General features: G+C 40.3%; 1 protein-coding gene across 4 annotated transcripts in view; it reads right to left on the bottom strand.

Annotated features, from left to right (window-relative positions):
- The window catches only part of GPBP1 (GC-rich promoter binding protein 1), an 88,112-nt gene that overhangs the window by 40,324 nt on the left and 25,176 nt on the right, over positions 1-22,612 (bottom strand). For 2 of the 4 annotated variants that reach the window (XM_025387355.1, XM_025387354.1), the window contains exon 3: positions 10,978-11,097. The exons of 1 other annotated variant lie outside the window; for it this stretch is intronic. In XM_025387355.1, coding sequence (XP_025243140.1) covers positions 10,978-11,040 — 63 coding nt within the window. In that variant the 5' untranslated portion in view covers positions 11,041-11,097. Of the gene's footprint in view, positions 1-4,134; positions 4,156-10,977; positions 11,098-22,612 lie in introns of all 4 variants that reach the window. One more of the 4 variants, XM_025387353.1, reaches the window with a different exon arrangement.

The following is a 22,612-nucleotide window of genomic DNA, read 5'->3' as shown; positions in this document are numbered from 1 at the left end:
GTGTGAGGAGGTAAGGAAGGTAGAGTTTTAACTTGTTTTGAGCTGAATTTTGAGGATGTTCTTCTAGTACTTCACAATACCAGATGTCTATGGATGGTAGAGAGCATGGAATGTCCACTGATTATACTGAATATTGACCCTGCAAGGCATTCTTGAAAAAGTTTCAACCATAGTAAGGTACCATTGATAGCACCAAGAATTGGAGCTCATCTGACAAACTTCTGGCAAGAGTATAAAGAAAATAGTTAATAGAGGCCGGGCATGTTGGCTCACATCTGTAATCCCAGCACTTTGGGAGGCTGAGGTGGGAGGATCAGGGGGTCAGGAGACAGAGACCATCCTGGCTAACACAGTGAAACCTGTCTCTACTAAAAACACAAAAAATTAGCTGGGCACGGTGGCACACGAGTGTAGTCCTGGCTACTCAGGAAGCCAAGGCAGGAAAATCGCTTGAACCTGGGAGGCAGAGGTTGCAGTGAGCCAAGATCGTGCCACTGCACTCCAGCCTGGGCGACAGAGTGAGACTCCGTCTCAAAAAAAAAAGAAAAAAAGAAAATGGTTACAGATAGCATATGGAGTAAAAATTAGACCACCACAAGGGAAAGAATGTGGCAATATCTAATCAAGTCACAGCAATTTTACTTCTAACTATAGCTTAGAGTACTGCTATTCATAACGTAGTCCACAGATAGGCAGCGTCAGCATCACTTGGAGGTTTATTAGAATTTGGGACCCTACCAAAAACCTACTGAATCAGAAACTTAATTTTAACAAAATCCCAGGTTGTCTTAATACCTATAAAAAGTTTTGAGAAGCAGTAGCCTTAAAAATTCTTACACATATGGACAAGGAGAAATTACAAAAGCATTCAATGCAGTACTCTGTCATAGCCAAAAGTTATAAACAATCTAAGGCTAAACAGACAAACAAAATGTGGTGAGTGGACACAAAATAGAATATTAGTCAAAGTTCAAGATAACTACACTAAACCTATAGATATCAACATGAAAAAAATTTCAGACATAATGAATATAAAACATGTAGACATTTAAATAATCATTTATGTAAATTTTAAAACATACAATACTATCTATTGGCATTTACACATATAGTAATAAGAATATGCATTGAGAATACCCGTGGGAAAAAAAATTAAAATGGAAACAGGATTGTGAATAGTGGACTCTGTATATGTAATACTCTTATTTCCAAAAAGAAATATAAAGCAAATATAGTGAAATGTTTAAGATATAACTATGTTGCGTGGTAAAATTTTTTTTTTTTTGAGACGGAGTCTCGCTCTGTTGCCCAGACTGGAGCGCAGTGGTACGATTCTGGCTCACTGCAATCTCTTCCTCCCGGGTTTGAGTGATTCTCCTGCCTCAGCCTCCTGAGTAGCTGGGATTTACAGGCACGTACCATCATGCCCAGCTAATTTTTGTTATTTTTAGTAGAGACAGGGTTTCACCATGTTGGCCAGGCTGCTCTTGAACTCCTGACCTCAGCTGATCCGCCTGCCTCAGCCTCCCAAAGTGCTGGGATTACAGGCATGAGCTACCTACCATACCTGGCCTAAATTTTTTTGTTTGTTTGTTTGAGACAGCGTTTTACTCTGTTGTCCAGCTCTACTAGCACACTCATAGCTCAATGCAGCCTCAAACAACTTCTGGGTTCAAGTGATCCTACTGCCTTAGCCTCCAGAGTAGCTGGGACTACAGGTGCAAGCCACCATGCCTGGCTAATCATTTTTTATTATTTTGTATAGACGAGATCTCATCAGGTTGCCAAGACTGGTCTTTAATTTCTACCCTCAAGCGATCCTCCTACCTCAGCCTCCCAAAGTACTGAGATTACAGAAGCGAATCATTGCACCTGGCCTACTTAATTACCAGGGTGGTAGGTAAGTGTTTACTTACTTCTTTGTACATTTAAATACTTCATTAAAACCTTCTACATAGTGTAGAACTACGTACAACTGGGTACAGTAGTGTGCACCTATAGTCCCAGCTACTCAGGAAGCTGAGGCAGGAGCATCACTCGAGGCCAGGAGTTCAAGACCAGCCAACACAGTGAGACCCTGTCTCTAAGGGGGAAAAATTTTAAGGAAATTTTTAAAATATCAAACAAGCTGTAGAAAAACATTTGCAATATAAATGGCATCTGCTTAGTTCTGGGGTGCCATACGAAAAAAAATTTTAAATAAAAAAATATAGTCAAACATAACCCAATATGAAAGGAGCTATAAGTCACTAAGAAATAGACTACATAAGCAATTCTGAGAAAAAATTTCTAACACAAAAATATGCTCAATCGTAAGTGATGCAAATCAAAAAGTATTATCTTTTCATCTAATTTCACAAAAACATAAAGATGAAAACATCCAGTATCTCCGCGACTGAAAAGCTGCCTCCCTTCCCATAAAACTGTAACGGGATTATAAGTAGATGAGAACTTTTTGGAGAGCAGTTAGGCATTATCTACCAAAATGTACAAACCTTCTGACCCAGCAATTCTGCTAGAAATTTACCTTACCATTATATTCAAGAAATGCCCAGGTATTTCTACAGTCTAATCCATTAATAGGTAATTACATAATTCACGTAGATCCACTCAACAAAAGTTTATACAGCCAAAAGAGATGAATTTCCTATGACTGACTATAAAAAGATACTAGAGATGGTATCCTTGAAAAAAAGGGAGGCCGGGCGCGGTGGCTCAAGCCTGTAATCCCAGCACTTTGGGAGGCCGAGACGGGTGGATCACGAGGTCAGGAGATCGAGACCATCCTGGCTAACACGGTGAAACCCCGTCTCTACTAAAAATACAAAAAACTAGCCGGGCGAGGTGGCGGGCGCCTGTAGTCCCAGCTACTCCGGAGGCTGAGGCAGGAGAATGGCGGGAACCCGGGAGGCGGAGCTTGCAGTGAGCTGAGATCTGGCCACTGCACTCCAGCCCGGGCTACAGAGCAAAACTCCGTCTCAAAAAAAAAAAAAAAAAAAAAAAGGGAAAAAACAATTATTTCATGTTTCTCCAAACTGGGATAAAAATATATTTTGGTGTATGCATAAAAGTATCCTAGTATTTCTCTTCTGAAACCTAGTCTACTATCCTAATAATCACGAAAAGAAAGTTATTAAACGGATGAATTTTAAAGTCTGATATATATGGCTTCCTATTCCAGCTCTAGTACGTCTCAGCAAATTAATCTCAACCTGAGTTCCCTCATCTGTAAATGGTGGGGCAGGGGGAGATAAGAGTGTCTACCATCTTAAGATTTTTGTTACCTTTATATAAAGTGTTTTATTACAACAAGTAAGGCAGAGCCCATCTCCATCCATTTCTTCTTACACTGCCTTTCTTTCTGGACTGTTTTTAAAAATAGTTTTAAGGCCAGGTACAGTGACTCAAGCCTATAATCCCAGCACTGATTTCAAGACCAGCCTGGGCAACACAGTGAGACCCTGTCTCTAGAAAAATTTAAAAAATAAAAATAAAAATAAAAAAATTTTTTAAAAAGTTTCATTTAAAATTTTCTCTAAATCCCAGAATACCTAAATAAACAATAAACCAAAAAATCTACACAGTAAACCTTCTCCATAGAAGTTTCAATGAACTCTGCCTATGTGCCTTCAAAACAGCAAAAATCAAAATAAAAGTTTCAATGAACTCGACTAGCAGTCTGAATTTTCTGATCCTTTCAGCCTAAAAGTATAAATAGCCTACATTTTCATCGCAAGCTGACATTGCTTACGTTGTCAAAGGAAAGTTTTGGTACAGTAATACTAATCTTTTTAACACTGCCATAAAAGAATCAAAAAATATTACTATTATACACTAGTTATAAAGATAACTACAGATTATTGAATACAGATATGAAAATGTATTCATCGTAGTAAAGTTCCACCATAACACATTTATTTTGTTTAAAAAGAAAAAAATTCTCCAACTTTGTTTCTATTTCATACCATTCATCTACCCTTTTAATACCACAGCCCTGAAATCTTTCATCAAACAATTACGAAGATACAGCATCCTGTTTACAGGGATTATTTTGTCATCCTTCCTAGCATAACAAACAGAATTTGCTAGTTATCTAAATTTTTCAGTATCTGTTCAACATTCATTCAGTAATACTTTCAAACTGCTGGTCAGGACCTATTAACAAACGATGAGATCAGTCACAATTAGCATTTTTTAATGGAATTTTTAAAAAACCAGAAAACTACAGAAGAAAACATTAGTGTACCATAGGTATATGAAATTTATTTGTTATATCTACATGGAAATGAAAAGAGTGTGTAAAATATCCTTCTCACTACAGGTCACAACTAACACTCCAAAAGTCACTGCCCTAAATAAGAGAGTTATACTCAGCCACATGCAGTTTAAATTTTTACCACATGATGGGGCTAAAGTTCTACACATTTCAAAACTACTGCCACACAGTTCTGAAAACATTTTTACCCTTAATTCAAATCTTCATGTCATCTTTTCAAACAAAAAATAAATACTGTCATTTAATTTAAATAGAGAATGCAATACTAAATGTATGTTCCACTTACTCAGAATATTAGAGAGAAAAATGATGTGGGTAAACAAAAGACAATGGCAGAAAACAAGAGGTTAATTACAAATAGAATTCATAAATGAGGATCTGACAGAGGGAAGAATAAGACAGAGAAGGTATAATAAAAGTATCACTAGAAGGTATTTTGTTTGTCAAAACCACTATAGGCAAAGAAACAAATCTCAAATACTGCTAGGTGAGAGTTTAAATTGGTTGGGGTGCAGTGGCTCATGCCTGTAATCCCAGCACTTTGGGAGGCCAAGTCAGGTGGATCACCTGAGGTCAGGAGTTTGAGGCTAGCCTGGACAATATGGTGAAACCCCATCTCCACTAAAAATACAAAAATCAGGTGGGTGTGTTGGCAGGAACCTATAATCCCAACTACTCAGGAGGCTGAGGCAGGAGAATCGTTTGAACCCGGGAGGCGGGGGTTGCAGTGAGCAGAGATCACACGACTACATTCCAGCTTGGGTGACAGAGCGAGACTCCATCTCAAAAAAAAAAAAACAAAAAACAAAAACAAGTTTAAATTGTCAACTATTTTCTAAAGCTAATTTTCAATTAGAAGAATTCAGAATTTAGAATTGGCATTCCAAATTCTAAAAATCAAAATCATCATCATTATGAGGGCCTATACAAATTAATCCAGAGTCACGTCCCAAAAAGCATTAAGAATTTCAATGCATGATAACAATTATCAGCCAGGCTCAATGGCTCACATCTGTAATCACATTTTGGGAGGCTAAGACGGAAGGATCTCCTGAGCTCAGCAGTTCAAGACCAGCCTGGGCGAGACAGTGAGACCCTGTCTGTATTTTTTTAATTTTTTAAAGTACCAATCTTAACTTCAAGTTAACATTTAAATGAAGACAAAAAATATTTACAAGTTTTTTTTTTAACGTTTTGTTTATTCCAGATTTTTTTTTTTTTTTTGAGACGGGGTCTCACTCTTGTTGCCCAGGCTGGAGTGCAATGGCACGATCTCAGCTCACCACAACCTCCACCTTCCGGGTTCAAGCGATTCTTCTGCCTGAAGCCTCCCAAGTAGCTAGGATCACAGGCATGCGCCACCAAGCCCAGCTAATTTTGTATTTTTAGTAGAGACGGGGTTTTTCCACGTTGGTCAGGCTGGTCTCAAATTGATCTCAGGTGATCCGCCTGCTTCGGCCTCCCAAAGTGCTGGGATTACAGGCATGAGCCACCGCACCCGGCCCAGATGCTAATTTTTATTACTGTGCTTTATGTTAGCTATGAAATCACTTAAAAATTACAAGAAGTCTTATATTTATTTCAGAGAAAATGACAAAAAAAGGAAAAGTAAACAAAGACAAAAGCAGGAAACCCATATGCATCCAGGCAGGACTGGGGAAAATGCTGACTTAAAAGACAAATGAGAGCAGCTCGGCTGGGATGAATTCCAGGGACCCACACAAGAATGAGAAGGTGGCAGTCAGTAACAACTAGTGATTTCAGTGGCTTAATCAATAGAGGTCTCCATTCCCCAACAATTTCAAGTACCTTTTTTTTAATTTTAATTATTTGTTTTGTGTATGTATGTGTGTGTGTGTTTGAGACAGAGTCTCACTCTGTCATCCTTGTTTGTTTGTTTGTTTGAGACAGAGTCTCACTCTGTCACCCAGGCTGGAGTGGTAGGATCTGGGCTCACTGCAACCTCTGCCTCCCGGGTTCAAGTGATTCTCCTCCCTCAGCCTCCCGAGTAGCTGGGACTACAGGTACGTGCTACCACACTCGGCCAATTTTTGTATTTTTAGTAGAGACGGGGTTTTACCATGTTGGCCAGGCTGGTCTCGAACTCCTGACCTCAGGTGAACCACTAGCCTTGGCCTCCTAAAATGCTGAGATTATAGGCGTGAGCCACCACACCCGGCCTCAAGTCCCTTTTTACAGTCAATGAAATTTTTACTCATTTTACAGAATTCCAAAATGAGTCCTATAGAAGGACCGCAGAATAGCAGATGCATCCTGGATTCCAATCTAGGCTCACACTAATCAGCAATGTGAAAGCAATTCAACTAACCTTCCAAAATCTGTATAAGGTTTAGATGATCACTAAGATCCATCTTCAAACCCCAAAATTACAATCTATAGGAAAATTCTATAATTTCAATGTATCTTTTTCAACACATATGGCAAATTTATTAAGACCTGGTAAGTCCTTATGGGAGAAGAAAATTCCAAATTATAAAATTGTTTCCGGGCCGAGTGTGGTGGCTCATGCCTGTTACCCAGCACTCTGGGAGGTAGAGGCAGGCGGATCACTTGAGGTGAAACCAAGTTACCAGGTCCCTGTGATAACTCAAGTTTATGTTAATGGTCACTTAGACTGGGGCTCCCCAACAGTCTCAGCATAGGGCAACAGCAAAAATCAAGTGATTAGAGAGTATGAACTTTCAGCCCCACCCACAGACCAACAATTGCTGAACACATGAAACTACTGGGAGGGTAGTATACCCAGACAGGACATCGAAGCTCCACACACCACCTCTCCATACCTCACCATTATCAATCTATTCACCTGTATCCTTTATAATAAATCAGCAAATGTGTTCCCCTGAATTCTTTGAGCCATCCTAGGAAATGGTTCGACTGAACACTCAACCTGTGGGATCTGACACTATCCCAAGCAGACAGTGTCAGAACTGAAATGCATTATAGGATACCCAGGTAGTGTCTGCTAGAAAACTGCTTTGAGGGGGAGAATCCAAAATATGTGGTTATAGAAGTGTTCTGTGTTGAGAGTAGAAAGGAAAAATAGTTTTTTGTTTTGTTTTGTTTTGTTTTCTTTTACACAGATCTTATAGTCTAGAAAAGCCATAACACCTAAAGGAATTACTTTCCATCAAAATGAACACAACTTGGCTGAACCAAAAGTATACATTACTATAAAAAATTTCATAAGTGATAAGAAATTAACTAGTATTCATGAGAAAGATATTTTTAAATAAACTCTTAATCTGTGTGAAAATTTTCATGTATTTAATTTATTTACTTTTGTAGAGAAGCAGGGTTTCACCATGGTGCCCAGGCTGCTCTCAAACTCCTGGCCTCAAGAGATTCTCCAGCCTCAGCGCCCCCATAGTGCTGGGATTACAGGTATGAGCCACCACGTCTGGCCCAAGAGAATCAACATGCTTTTTCTGAAAATGGTTATATTCTTAATTATACCAGCTCTTTGCATTTGCATTGTCTCATTATTTAGAGGCAAGTATTTAAAGACAGTTACAGGTGGATCTTTGACCACTTACAGTTTTTTTTGTGTGTGTGTGTTTGTTTTGAGACAGCATTTCACTCTTCTTGCCCAGGCTGGAGTGCAACGGCACAACCTCCGTCTCCCAGTTCAAGCGATTCTCAGCCTGGATTAAGGCATTCAACACCAAACCCTGCTAATTTTGTATTTTTAGTAAAGACGGGGTTTCTCCATGTTGGTCAGATTGCTCTCAAACTCCTGACCTCAGGTGATCCACCTGCCTCAGCCTCCCAAAGTGCTGGGATTGTAGGCGTGAGTCACTGCACCCGGGCCGTAGTTGTTTTATGTCTACACACTAGATCGTGCTGGAAGAAAGGCCCATCAAAAAGCTCCCCTAACAAAATAACTTGACAAAAAAAATTGTATTATGACTTTTTGTCAGAATACGCCGCTATTTTCCACTTTGCAGACTATTAAATCACTATCTTTTTTTTACATAATCTATCAAAAAAGCCCATTTCTAGCATCTGCTTCAAAAATTTATTCTTAGCACATCTTAAAAACAGACAATTTTAATAATTTGCAATCTCCTTGAATGTCTGTAAATGTATCTGTAAAAAACTATTCTATTTTTATTTATATAAGTTAAATGAACATTCCTTAGTGAGTCCTAATGTATAATGATATTGCAAAGTTCACATTATTCCTGAAATTTTAGTCATGAGCCATTCGAAAGTCGTATTTATGTGGGGAAAAAAAAGGGTTCCAGATATACGAAAAGGCTTTGAAAAAATGTTTATAAGGAAAAAGCAGGTTATCAGAAGAATAGTACAGAAACACAAAGTTTTCAGATTTTCTTGAATAAATGTTTCTTCATTTGCTATGTGCCCTTAGAATAATTTTCACACTTTCAGTGTTTTGTTTTGTTTTGTTTTTAAGACAGAGTCTCGCTCCTTCACCCAGGCTGGACTGCAGTGGCGCGATCTCAGCTCCCTGCAACCTCATGCCACCACACCTGGCTAATTTTTGTATTTTTAGTAGAGACGGGGTTTGGCCATGTTGGCTAGGCTGGTCTTGAATTCTTGAACTCAAGTGATCTGCCCGCCTGTGCCTCCCAAAGTGCTGGGATTACAGGTGTGAGCCACCACACCCAGCCACAGTGTTTTGTTTTTTAATTGTTTTTCCCAGTTATACTTGTTCAAACTAAAACTCAATTATTTAAGAGTCCGCAGCACTTGAGCTACAACCAACTACCCCTCCTGCATCCAATCTGGGCAGCTATAATCAAGAGAAGACAGGTTTCTTCCCCCGTCTCATCTCCTAAACAAGGGGTACACCTTACTGGGAGAGGCAGACTGCCAACATTTCTCACCCGCTCCAACTCGAATTGAAGAAGTTAAATTCCTGATAACTCCAGTCAAGAAATCTGAGGCTCCTTTATTCCACCCAACCCCCACTCACAGAATGAAGGCTCTAACCCAGGTTCATCAGCCCAAGAAAACTGAGCCCTAATTGCTCTCGCTCCAGCTATCTAACAGGGCAGCAGTTTCACTCCGGAAAAACAAATTGAGAAGATTCAGGCTATTGCTCCACCTAGCATGAGGAGTAATGACTCAAAGATTTTGCCAAGGGTAAGCAGCAATCTCTCAAAGGAACTAACTTTATTCAACACTAACAGCCCTCTCAGAAACAACGGAGATACTGGTAGTAATAAGAGGCTGGTAGCTCCTCTCCATGAAGAGCAATAAGCTGAATCACAGGCCAGTTAGTTCTGAATGAATCTGAGAAAGAGATACGTTAAGGAGAGCCCTACTACGGTCAGAACCAACCTCAGGAGGCTGGGCCTCAAAACTACACCTGCCATAACTAAATTGGATCAGAGCATGGATCATAATGTAGGCCCCCACAGGCATTAATGAAAACAATAGAGCAATTAGCTGGGAATTAATGGAGCCTGACAGATGGGTTTGATACCAAATGAGACAAACAGTTTTACAGAAAGATGGGGAAAGACACAGAGAACTCAGATAAATCGTCCTCATCCCAAAGTGACTGTGCACAAACGCTTTTCTCTGCACCTCAATGATTTTACTTTCCCTCATAGAAAAAGGAGATCAATATTTAAAATGAGTACAGCAGGGACTAAGAATAATTCTAAATCACCACATTCATGGAATTATGAACAAATTACATAATGTTCAGCAAAGCACTTTGCAAACTGAAGTACACCATGTCTGGTGGGTATCATTATGAACAAGTCAACCTATGTAACAGTAAAAAACAGTATAGAAAAAGATGCTCTGTTCAACATATCTGACTAGTAAGAATTAAAATTTTTGAAACTGATTACTACAAAAGACAACTTTGAAATAAATGGCTTAGTGCGCTGATGGTATAATAAAAACTGACTTGTTAACTAATAGAACAGGCAGGGCATGGTGGCGCATGCCTGTAATCCCAGCAATTTGGGAGACCGGGGCAGGCAGATCACTTGACGTCAGGCATTAGAGACCATCCTAGCCAACATGGCAAAAACATCACCTCTACTATTAATAAAAATATAGAAATTAGTCAGGCATAGTGACCCACCCCTGTAATCCCAAATACTCAGGAGGCTGAGGCAGAAGAATCGCTTGAACCCAGGAAGCGTAGGCTACAATAAGCCAAGATCATGCCACTGCAATCCAGCCTGGGTGACAGAGCAACGCTCCGTCTCAAAAAAAAAAAAAAAAAAAATTTAATACAGCCAACAAATTAAATAACTTAGATGGTAATATAAATGTTTTGGGTTTTTGTTTTTTGTTTTGTTTTGAGACAGTTTTGCTCTTGTTGCCCAGGCTGGAATGCAATGGTGCGATCTTGGCTCACCACAACCTCCACCTCCTGGGTTCAAGCAATTCTCCTGCCACAGTCTCTTGAGTAAATGGGATTACAGGCATGCACTACCACACCTAGCTAATTTTGTATTTTCAGTAGAGACAGGGTTTCTCCATGTTGGTCAGGGTGGTCTCGAACTCCCGACCTCAGGTGATCCACCCACCTCGGCCTCCCAAAGTGCTGAGATTACAAGGGGTGAGCCACCATGCCCGGCCACAAATGTACTTCTCTGCAAAGATATTATTACTTCTCCATGACTTAATTACATTTGTGTAAAAAACGAATGCAAGAGAAGCAGACAGAAAGAGAGATGCAGAAAGAATACCTTTGTTGATGATGGTGGAGTAGGGAAATTAAGCCAGGCTGGAGCAAAGTCATGCTGCGCCATTTAGGTCCAGTCTCTCCAACTCAGTGAAACAAGGCTTCAACACCTCATGGCAAGTCCCTGTCATATAAAAATGGAAGGAATTAGACCTGCAGCTCCTGGCCAAAATTTATCGCCTTTATATTACAATGATCTTACTACTTACTACTATAGGATTCTATTTACAATGAAAATCCAGAAAAGACAAAACTATGGTGATAGAAAATAGATCAACTTGGAAGGGGGATGACTGCAAGAAACAAGAGGGAATTTTCTGGGTAACTGAGTATTATCTTGATTACGGTGGTTATTACTACAGTACACATTTGTCAAACCTCAAATTATAAACTTAAAACTGATTTTTTCATAAAGTATACCTCAGTATAGCTTTTTTAAAAAAATCAAATAGATAACTAGACATCAAGTGTTTCCTGACATAACCCAAAATGAAATATGGAGTACCATCTATGACATAGTCTTGTGCCCACCTAAAATAAAATTAGAAATCTGATTTAACTACCAATTAGCAGGACATTCAAGATGGAGAACAAGTTAAAGGACATTTGGGGGAAGTAATAAGTCAAATCCAGATCATGGGATAATTTAAAGGTTAAATGAGCTGGTTTCTACAACAAACAGTGGCTTTTAATGGGCAGATGAACTAAGAATCCTTTATGTGAACAAATCAACCTTAAAAAAAAAGAAAGAAAATTATGAAACAATCAAAACTTTGAACGCAAGCTGGATATTATTAAATGGCACTAAGGAATAATCACTTTAGATGTGATAATGGTATGGTGGTTATGTTTTAGAAGGAAGACAGGCCAGGCGCAGTGGCTCATGCCTGTCATCCCAGCACTCTGGGAAGCCAAGGTGGGAGATCACCTGAAGTCAGGAGTTCGGAACCAGCCTAGACAACACGGTGAAACCCCATCTCTACTAAAATAAAAAATTAGCTGGGCATGATGGCGGGTGCCTGTAATCCCAGCTACTTGAGAGGCTGAGGCGGGAAAATCACTTGAACCTGGGAGGCAGAGGTTGCAGTGAGCTGAGATCACGCCACTGCACTCCAGCCTGGGCAACAGAGCAAGGCTCCCTCTCAAAATAATAATAAATAAAAAAGACATATACTCAAATCTTTACAACTAAATTGATGATACATCTGGACTGTTTTCAAACCAGGGAATGGGCCTGGCACAGTGGCTCACGTCTATAATCCCATCACTTTGTGGTGCTGAGGTGGGCAGGTGGATCACTTGAGGTCAGGAGTTCAAGACCAGCCTGGCCAGCATAGAGAAACCTGTCTCTACCAAAAATACAAAAAAAAATTAGCCAGGTGTGGTGGCATGCGCCTGTAATCCCAGCTGCTCAGGAGGCTGAGGCAAGAGAATTGCTTGAACCTGGCGCGGGAGATAGAGATTGCAGTGAGCCGAGACAGTCACTGCACTCCAGCCTGTGCAACAAAAGCAAAACTGTCTCAAAAAAGAAAAGAAAAGAAAGGTTAAGAGTAACCAGATATAAAAAGCAAATACAACTAGTTAAAACTGACAATGTAAGTGAAAATGTTTAAATGCTCATATTGGCTGAGGGAGAAAAACTCTGATACAACTTGAAAACCTTAAGAGGAATTCCAATAAAACACTCATGAAACAAAATACAGGTTTTGAAACTACGTCTAACCAAAATATACTGCACATCACAAAAATCCAGGTATTCAGAGTCCTATTTATTTCTATTTGCATTAAATTTCAAAGTCTTGTGGAATAACAATGAAAACTAACGTGTTTTAAAATTTATAAAAGATTTTTATCTTTTAACATGAAGTTAAATGCTAAATGGTGCTTTGTGATACACACTTTTCCAACAACTCTGTTGAAAACTCTTAAAATTGTAGTTACAGTAACTCAGTGGGAATGAAAAGCTTGTACCAAATAAAAATTCGTAAGAAACTTCAGAGAACTGAACCAAAAACTGGCAGGGCTCACGCCTACAATCCCAACACTTTGGGAGGCTGAGGTGCATGAATCACAAGGTCAGGAGTTCGAGACTAGCCTGGTCAAAATGGTGAAACCTCGTCTCTACTAAAAAAACAAAAATCAGCAGGGCACGGTGGTGGGCACCTGTAATTCCAGCTTCTCAGGAGGCAGAGGCAGGAAAATCACTTGAACCTGGGAGGCAGAGGTTGCAGAGAGCTGAGATCGCGCCACTGCCCTCCAGCCTGGATGACAGAGCAAGACTATCTCAAAAAAAAAAAAAAAAAAAATTAAAATTGATAATTTTCAAAAAGGCATATCCATACAAAATGGTAAAAAGTTATGTAACGGCCGAGCACGATGGCTCACGCCTGTAATCCCAGCACTTTGGGAGGCCGAGGTGGGCAGATCACCTGAGGTTGGGAGTTTGAGACCAGCCTGACCAATACGGAGAAACCTCGTCTCTACTAAAAATACAAAATTAGCCGGGCATGGTGGTGCATGCCTGTAGTCCCAGCTACTTGAGAGGCTGAGGCAGGAGAACTGCTTGAACCCAGGAGGTGGAGGTTGCAATGAGCTGAAATTACGCCACTGCACCACTCCAGCCTGGGCAAGGAGAAAACTCCGTCACCAAAAAAAAAAAAAAAATCCCAAGAGGCAAACCACTAAAATCACCTGTTCATTTCTGCAATGTCTTTATATTAACTTTAATTTAAATCTAGTTCTTAAAGTATGGGCCTGGTGTGGAGGCTCACGCCTGTAATCCGAGCACTCTGGGAGGTGAAGTGGGAGGATTCCTTGAGCCCAGGAGTTTGACGCCAGCCTGGGCAACATGGTAAGACTCCCGTCTCTACAAAAAAATTTTAAAAATAGCTGAGTGTGGTGGTCTATGCCTGTAGTTTCAGCTACTAGGGAGCCTGAGGGAAGAGGATTGCTTGAGACCAGAAGTGTGAGTCTGCAGTGAGCTATGATCATGCCACTGTACTTGAGCCCAGGTGACAGAGAAGATCCTATCTTAAAAAAAAGAAGTTAACTCATGTTCTGAAAAAAGGTTTAAAAAAAAAAAAAAAAGCAGTATTGTTATGGCAGTTACACAAGTATATAAAGGTTAATTAAAGTTTCACAAGTTCCACACCACTCATCTTAACTGCATTGTGCCATCTGATTTTGTCTCATCTTCCTTTCCCTGTGTATGTTATGGGTTGAACTGTGTCCCCCCAACCAACAAGACGTATGTTGAAGTCATAGCCCCCAATACCTCAAATGTAGCAATATTTGAAGATAAGGTCTTTAAAGAAGTGACTAACTGCAAATGAGGCAATTAGAGTGGGTTCTATTCCTACCAGACTGTGCCCTTATAAGAAATTTGGACACATGCACAGATAAAAGGACCATGTGAAGAGGCAGCAAGCAGACAGTCATTTGCAAACCAAGGAGAGAGGTCTCAGAAGCAATCAACCCTCTGCTGATGCCTCTATCCTGAACTTAGAACTCCCAAAACTGAGAAAATAATTTTCTGTTGTTTAAGCCACCCAGTCTGCGGTATGCCCTAGTAAACTAATGGCAGCCGTAGTAAACTAATACAAACAACTTTAGAAATAGACCAACTAAAATGTTTATGTATTATTTCCTTTACACATACACAACAACCAAGTACATACAGAAGACAACTACCCTCCCCCCCAAAAAAGGCAAGTCAACAGTCCTACTAACAATCCAGGAGTCAGCATTCCACAACTCATTAGAAATCTTCCACTGGCCCCCCACTGGTAAATTTGACTGGATTAAGAAAAAACTATTTTTTAAGAAATCTACTGGATTCTGTTATATGTGAAGGTCCCATGTGGACATAAAGAGTTTAAGATACACAAACAGGTCTGGCACGGTAGATCCCGCCTGTAATACCAGCACTTTGGGAGGCCGAGATGGGCAGATCATGAGGTCAGGAGATCAAGACCATCCTGGCTAACATGGTGAAACCCCATCTCTACTAAAAATACAAAAAAATTAGCCCGGCGTGGGGGTGAGCGCCTGTAGTCCCAGCTACTCCAGCGGCCAAGGCAGGAGAATGGAGTGAACCTGGGAGGCGGAGCTTGCAGTGAACCGAGATTGCGCCACTGCACTCCAGCCTGGGCTACAGAGTGGGGCTATAGAGCAAGACTTCGTCTCAAAAAAAAAAAAAAAAGACACACAAACACTGCTAGTATGAAAACCCTAATTTTTTTTTCTGTCACCAAATTTACAACTTATTCACGACATCCATGTAGAATACAAATTTCCCCAGGAGAAAGCTGGTTCTGAAAAAAATAAAAGCTAAGTGTACATCTTTAAGTGCACATGCCTGACTTTAATTTTTTAAAAAAGATTATTCTTCAGACTGAAAAATAATACACTTTGGCAAAAAATACACAAATAGATGAAATTTTCTCTCTTTTTTGTTATGTTTTATTTCTGACCCTACCAAATTTGTGCTGTTTTCAAAGAAAAACTTACTCAAATTGATTCCGTCAGAATAACAAACTTAGTCTTTAAAATGATTTCAGAAAACTTTAAGCTTTAAAATCACAAAGACCATCAAAAACACCCAAAATCAACCAATAGCTAAGGAATTCTAACTACAACCAGAGTAGAGTAAAAATCCTCAACAAAATACCAGTAAACCAAATCTAGCAGCATATAAAAAGGATCAAACACCATACAAAGTAGTATTTTTCCAGGAATGCAAGAGTGACTCAACATACAAAAATCAATCAAAAATACACCACACTAATAACATGAAAGAAAAATACCAAATGATCATCTTAATTGATGCAGAAAAAGCATTTGACAAAATCTAGCACCCTTTAATTATAAAAATACTCAACAAACTAGAAACAAGAAGGAAACTTGCTCAACCTGAAAAACAGCATCTATTAAAAAAAAACCCACAGCAAAGCATCCTCAACTGTGAAAGACTGAAAGCTTTCCCCTTAAGATCAGGAACAAGACAAGAATGCCCTGCTTTCACAAGCTCTATTCAACACTGTAGTAGATGTTCCAACCATAGTAACTAGGCAAGAAGAGAAATGAAAGCCATCCTGAGCCAGCACAGTGCAAAGCACCTTTAGTCCCAGATACGTGGGAGCCTGGGATGGGAGAAGTGCTAGAGCCCCGCAGTTCGAGGCTGTAGAGTGCTATAACGGCACCTGTGAAAAGCACTACACTGCAGCCTGGGGAACATAGTGAGACAGTGCAAATTTTTTAAAAAGCATCCAAATTGGAAGGAAGAAGTAAAATTATTCCTATTCACACATTACATGATCTTATACAAATTCTAAAGAGTCCAAAAAAATATGTATTAGAGCTAATTAAATTCAGAAAACCTGCAAGATACAAGACCAACACACAAAAACAGCTGTGTGTATATACACTATTAACAATCCAAAAAAGAAATTAAGAAAACTCAATTTGCAGTAAAATCCAAAAGCATAAAATACCTATAATAAACATAATGAAGAAAATGTAACACTTGTACACCAAAAACTGTTAAGACAACGCTGAAAGAAATGTTAAAAGACCTAAACAGAAAGACATTCCTGGCCGGGCACAGTGGCTCAAGCCTGTAATCCCAGCACTTTGGGAGGCTGAGGCAGGTGGGTCACGTGAGATCAGGAGTTTGAGACAAGGCTGACCAAAATGGTGAAACCCCATCTCTACTAAAAAAACAAACAAACAAAAAAATTAGCTGGGTGTGGATAGAGGCGCCTGTAATCCCAGCTACTTGGAAGGCTGAGGTAGGAGAATCGCTAGAACCCAGGAGGCGGCGGTTGCAGTGAGCCAAGATCACGCCATTGCACTCCAGCCTGGGAGACAGGGCAAGACTCTGCGTCTCAAAAAAAAAAAAAAAGAAAAAGAAAAAGACAAGACAGACAGCCCTGAGGAATGGGAAACTTAACATTGTTAAGACAGCAATACTACCCAATCATCATCTACAGATTCAACGCAATCTCTATTAAAATTCCAACACTCAGGAGGCACAGTGGTTCACGCCTATAATCCCAGCACTTTGGGAGGACGAGGGGAGGAGACTGCTTGAGCTCAGTGGCTCAGAACCAGTCTGGGCAACATGGCGAACCTCGTCTCTACCAAAAATAAAAAAATTAGCCAGGCATGGTGGGTCGTACCTGTGGTCCCAGCTACTTCGGACAATGAGGTGGAAGGATCGCTTGAGCCCGGAAGCAGAGGATGCAGTGAGCCAAGATCACACCACTGCACTCCAGCCTGAGCGACAAAGTGAGACCCTATTGATACGGAAGGAGGAAAGGAAGTGCTGGGAAGAAAAGGGCATGATCCCTGGCTAGGGCTCCACCTCCATGAGATCCCTGGCTAGGGCTTCACCCCCCTGAGAAAGAGTAAGACCACATTGATACGGAAGTGGGCAGACAAGTGCTGGAAAGGGAAGGGCATGGTCCCTTGCTAGGGCTCCATCCCCGGGTCTGTGCCCACGGCATTTCTGTTTTCCTGCCCAAATGCTGCATTTCCCAAGACCACTCTGCCAGTCACACCCCCAACGTGTGCCTATAAAACCCTCCGAGACTAGTAGGCAGACATACAAGTGGCTGGACGTCATTAAGAGAGACATATCGGCAAAAGAACACACAAACAGCTGGACGTCGAGGGGAGCATGCCAGTGGAAGACCACACGTCGGTGGAAGACCACATGCCGGTGGAAGACCACACTGACAGAGAGCAGGCTGGCAGGCCATCGACCAGTGGAAGGGCTCGAAGTTTCGCTGAGTTTGGCAGGTGCGGTCAGAGGAGAGCCCAGGTCGCTGAGCTGCAGGACTCCAGGGGAAAACCACCCTCCCACTCCATCTCCCTCCTGGCTTCCCATCCATCTGCTGAAAACTTCCACTCAATAAAACCTTGCACTCATTCTCCAAGCCCAAGTGTGATTCGATTCTTCCCATACAGCAAGGCAAGAAAGCCCTCTGTCCTTGCAATAAAGCAGGGCATCTAACTGAGCTAATACAAGCCGCCTACGGATGGCTAGACTGAAAGGGCACCCTGTAACACATACCCACTGAGGCTTCAGGAACTGTAAACATTCACCCCAGGTGCTGTAGTGGGGTCGGAGTCCCACAGCCTGCCCTGTCTGCATGCTCTGCATAGAGATTTGAGCAGCGGGGTGCCAAAGAAGCAAGCCACACCCCCATCACACGCCCTGCAAGGGGGATAAGAGAACTTTTCCATAAGTTTCACTATTTCAAAAAAGAAAAAAATCCAACACACTCTTTCGTGCAGAAATAGAAAAGGCCATTCTCAACTTCCTTTGGAAGTGCAAGGGGCCCTAAACATCCAAAACCAATGCAGAAAAAGAATAAAGTTACAGAACTCACACTTCCCTATATCGAAACTTACTGCAAAGTAATAGTGAGCTGGCCATTTGTAGATCTTCTTAGGAAAAATACTCAAGTCCTTTGCCCATTTTGATTATTTATTTTTTGAGACGAAGTCTCACTCTATCACCCAGGCTGGAGTACAGTGGCACTACCATGACTCAATGCAGCCTCCACCGCCTGGGTGCAAACAACCCTACCACCTCAGCCTCCCAAGTGGCTCAGAATATAGGCATGCCCCAACACACCCAACTAATTTTAAAAATATTTTTCCTAGAGATGGGGTCTCACTATGTTGCCCAGGTTGGTATCCAACTCCTGGAATCAAACAATCCTCCCACCTCGGCCATAGTGATCAAAGCAGTGTACTACGGCCTAAGAACAGACATACAAACCAAAAATAAGTCCACACATCTATACCCAAGTTATTTTCAACAAGAGTGCTAAGATCATTCAATACGGAACTGTCTTTTCAAAAAACAGACTGGGACAACTAAATAGACACTGGACCCCCCCTACCCAAACCACATACAAAAATAAACTCAGCTGGGTGCAGTAGCTCACGTCTGTAATCTCAGCACTTTGGGAGGCCAAAGCAAGTGGATCGCTTGAGGTCAGGAGTTCAAGACCAGCCTGGCCAACACGGCAAAATCCAACATGGCACGGTGGTAGGTGCCTGTAATCCCAGCTCCTTGGGAGGCTGAGGCAGGACAATAGCTTGAACCCAGGAGGCAGAGGTTGCAATGAGCTGGGATCGCACCACTACACTCCAGCCTGGGCAACAGAGCAAGACTCTGTCTCAAAAATAAATAAAATAAACTCAAAATAAATCAAATACCTAAATATAAAAGCAAAAACTATAAAACTCTTAGAACAGGGAGATAAAGCTTCTTGACCTTGGATTTAGCAATGAATTCTTAAAAATGACACCAAGACCAAGAGTAACAAAAAAAAAAAAAAAAAAAATTCATGAAAATTTAAAACACATGCAAAGAATATTATCTATAAAGTAAAAAGACAACTGACAGAATAGAAGAAAATATATGCGCCTCATATCTAATAAGGTCTAGTATCCAGAATATATAAAGAATTCTTCCAACTCAACAACAAAAAGACAACTCAATTTTAAAATGTACAAAGGACCAAATGCAGTGGCTTGTGCCTGTAATCCCAGCACTTTGGGAGGCCAAGGCAGGAGGATCACTTGACCCAGGAGTTTCAGACTAACCTGGGCAACAGAGTCCTCATCTCTACAAAAAATTTTTTAAAACTTAGCCAGGTGTGGTGGGGCACACCTGTATTCCCAGCCACTCAAGAGGCTGAGGTGGGAGGACCACCTGTGACCAGGAGGTGAGGACTACAGTGAGCCTTGATAGTGCCAGTGCACTATAGCCTGGGGAGCAGAACAAGATCCTGTCTCAAAAATAAATAAATAAAATAAATAACAAAATAAAAATGGGCAAAGTACTTGAATATTTTCCCAAGATAAACAAATGACCAAAAAGCACATAAAATATACTGAGTATCATTAGGGAAATGCAAACCAAAACCACAATGAAATACTACTTTGCTCCCACTAGAATGGCTATACTCAAAAAAAGAAAAAAACAGAAAATAAATGTTACCAAAGACATGGAAAAACTAGAACCCCTGTATATTGTTGGCGTAAAGGTAAAAGGGTTCAACAACTGTAAAAGTTTGGCAATTCCTTAAAAAGTCAAACACACGATTACCACATGACTCAGCAATACCATTACTAGGTATATATACAGAAGAACTGAAAAAGGGTGCTCAAATTCTTGTACACCAGTGTTCAAAACAGCACTATTCACAGTAGCCAAAAGGAAGAAACACCCCAAACGTCCATCAATAGAAAATGAACAAAATGTGGCATATACGATGAAATCGTAACGATAAAAATGAATTACTAATACATGCTGAGTATAAACATCAAAAACAAAGAGAAGCCAGACACAAAAGATCACGTTGTATGCCTCAAGTTATAAGAAGTATCCATAACAGGTAAATTCATAGAGGCAAAAAGCAGATTAGTGTTACCAGAGACTGTTGGGAGGGTTAAATGGGGGTGACTGCTTAGAGACAGTTCTCTTTTGGGTTGATGAAAACATTCCAGAACTTGACAGAGGTGGAGGTTTGAAAACACTATGAATGTACTAAATGCCAATGAATTGTATACTTTAAATGATTAACTTTATGTGATGTTATTTTTACTTTAATAAAAATAACTAGAGTACTATATTATAATCTCTTGAATAAATTAAAAAATCGTAAGTCCAGATAAATCCAACACACAACACACAACAAATAAACGTATGTAAATTTAAGAAACAGGTTATTCTATAATTTCTAAGTACCTCATCCCCCCAAAAAATTAACTGCAGCTTTGCAGTGAAATAGCCTGGCAAATGTGCCCTTAATTGACACATCAACATCAGTGACAGAACAAACTGATATTGTGTGCCTGAACAAGTGCCACCTACTTCTGTAATATTCTAGACCAAATAACCTGAATCTAAACATAAGAAAAGCCAAACCTGAGAGACATACTAATAAAACTGCCCCCAAATTTTCAAAAGTGTCAGGTTTAAATTCAAGGAAAATAATTTTTAAAAACCAATCAAGTCAGGCAAAGTGGCTCATGCCTACAATCCCAGCACTTTGGGAGGCCCAGGTCAGGGGATCGCCTGAGCTCAGGAGTGTGAGACCAGCCTGGTCAACGTGGCAAAATCCAATCTCTACAAAAAAAAATACAAAAATTAGCCAGGTGTGGTGGTGCAGGCCTGTTGTCCCAGCTACTCAGGAGGCTGAGGCAGGAGGATGGTTTGGGCCTGGGAAGTGGAAGTTGCAGTGAGCCAAGATTCAAGATTCAACCACTGTACTTCAGCCTGGGCGACAGAGCCAGACTGACCAAAAAAATAATAAAAAAAAAAAGGTGTAAAACATGTTTATTCTATTTTTGAGTCATGGTTTTAACTTTAAAAAACTATGACATTTTTATTCCACTGAACTGTTTGCTTCGGTTTTAACATAACGAAACTTCATTAATATTTAGTAGACATCTACTGCAAGCACAGTCATCTACAGACTTCCCTTGTTGATTCTCATTCAGTGGTACTTAAGCATTGCACAGAACTCTTTTAAATAAATACTAAGAGTTACGGGTCATCAGATAAGGATGGTAAATGCCCTACTACTCAAAGAAGAAAACACCTAAGGAACATGGCCTCTACAGGTAGCAAAAATTGCCGCTTCCCTATTTTTTAGATGTTTGGTCCCGAAAGAAGTATCCAATGTCTTATCTGTTATCAAGCTATCTGTTTACAGATCAGATCAGATGATCTGAAACATGAAACTGCATTCATAAATTTTTAAGAAATCTGGGTTATTAGAAAGTCCCAACATTTGAAAACTTCCATTTTAATGTTCCTCTTATCTGAAATTTGTTAGACTCCATCCTCTTCGGTTTACCTCTTAAGCTGTCAGCACCTTTCTATGCTTTTTCTTTTTTGTTGTTGTTGAGACAGAATCTTGCTCTGTCACCTAGGCTGGAGTACAGTGGTACAATCTTGGGTCACTGCAACATCCCCCTCCTGGGTTCAAGCAGTTCTCATGTCTCAGCCTCCCAAGTAGCTGGGATTACAGGTGTGTACCACCACGTGGGCCTGGATAATTTTTTTTTTTTTTTTTTTTGTATTTTTAGTAAAGACAGGGTTTTGCCATGTTGCCCAGGCTGGTCTCGAACTTCTGCCCTCAAGTGATCTGCCCGCCTCAGCCTCCCAAAGTACGAGGAGTACAGGTGGGAGCCACAGCGCCAGACCCTTTCTATGCTTTACTTGCATTTTTATCATAAAAATCAAAACAGGAAGTTATAAAAATTATATTTGTTAAATTATTCCATATGAAAATTGCTATACATGTATTTAAGTACATACATATACATAAATATGGTGCGTTCAGCCTCCTAAAAACAAGTAAGGTGAAAAAAGCATTATATTCTGGAAACAAGATGCTTTTAATTCTCAATTTTTGAGACATATTAAAGATGCAACACACAAAATATAATTGAACTTGAAAACTTACAAAGAACTTTTATATAAACTTCACTACCACAAGAAAATAAGCTTTACTCTCCATAAGGCAAACAGATTTCTACTTACTGAGCTTCTCTTTCCTCACAAACTGAAACCAACTGAGTAATCACTGAAATTTATTCTAACAGCCTAT

Source organism: Theropithecus gelada, chromosome 6, assembly GCF_003255815.1.
Source record: "Theropithecus gelada isolate Dixy chromosome 6, Tgel_1.0, whole genome shotgun sequence".
In the NCBI taxonomy this organism is placed as follows: domain Eukaryota; kingdom Metazoa; phylum Chordata; class Mammalia; order Primates; family Cercopithecidae; genus Theropithecus; species Theropithecus gelada.
This window is presented reverse-complemented; position numbering and strand designations above follow the sequence as displayed.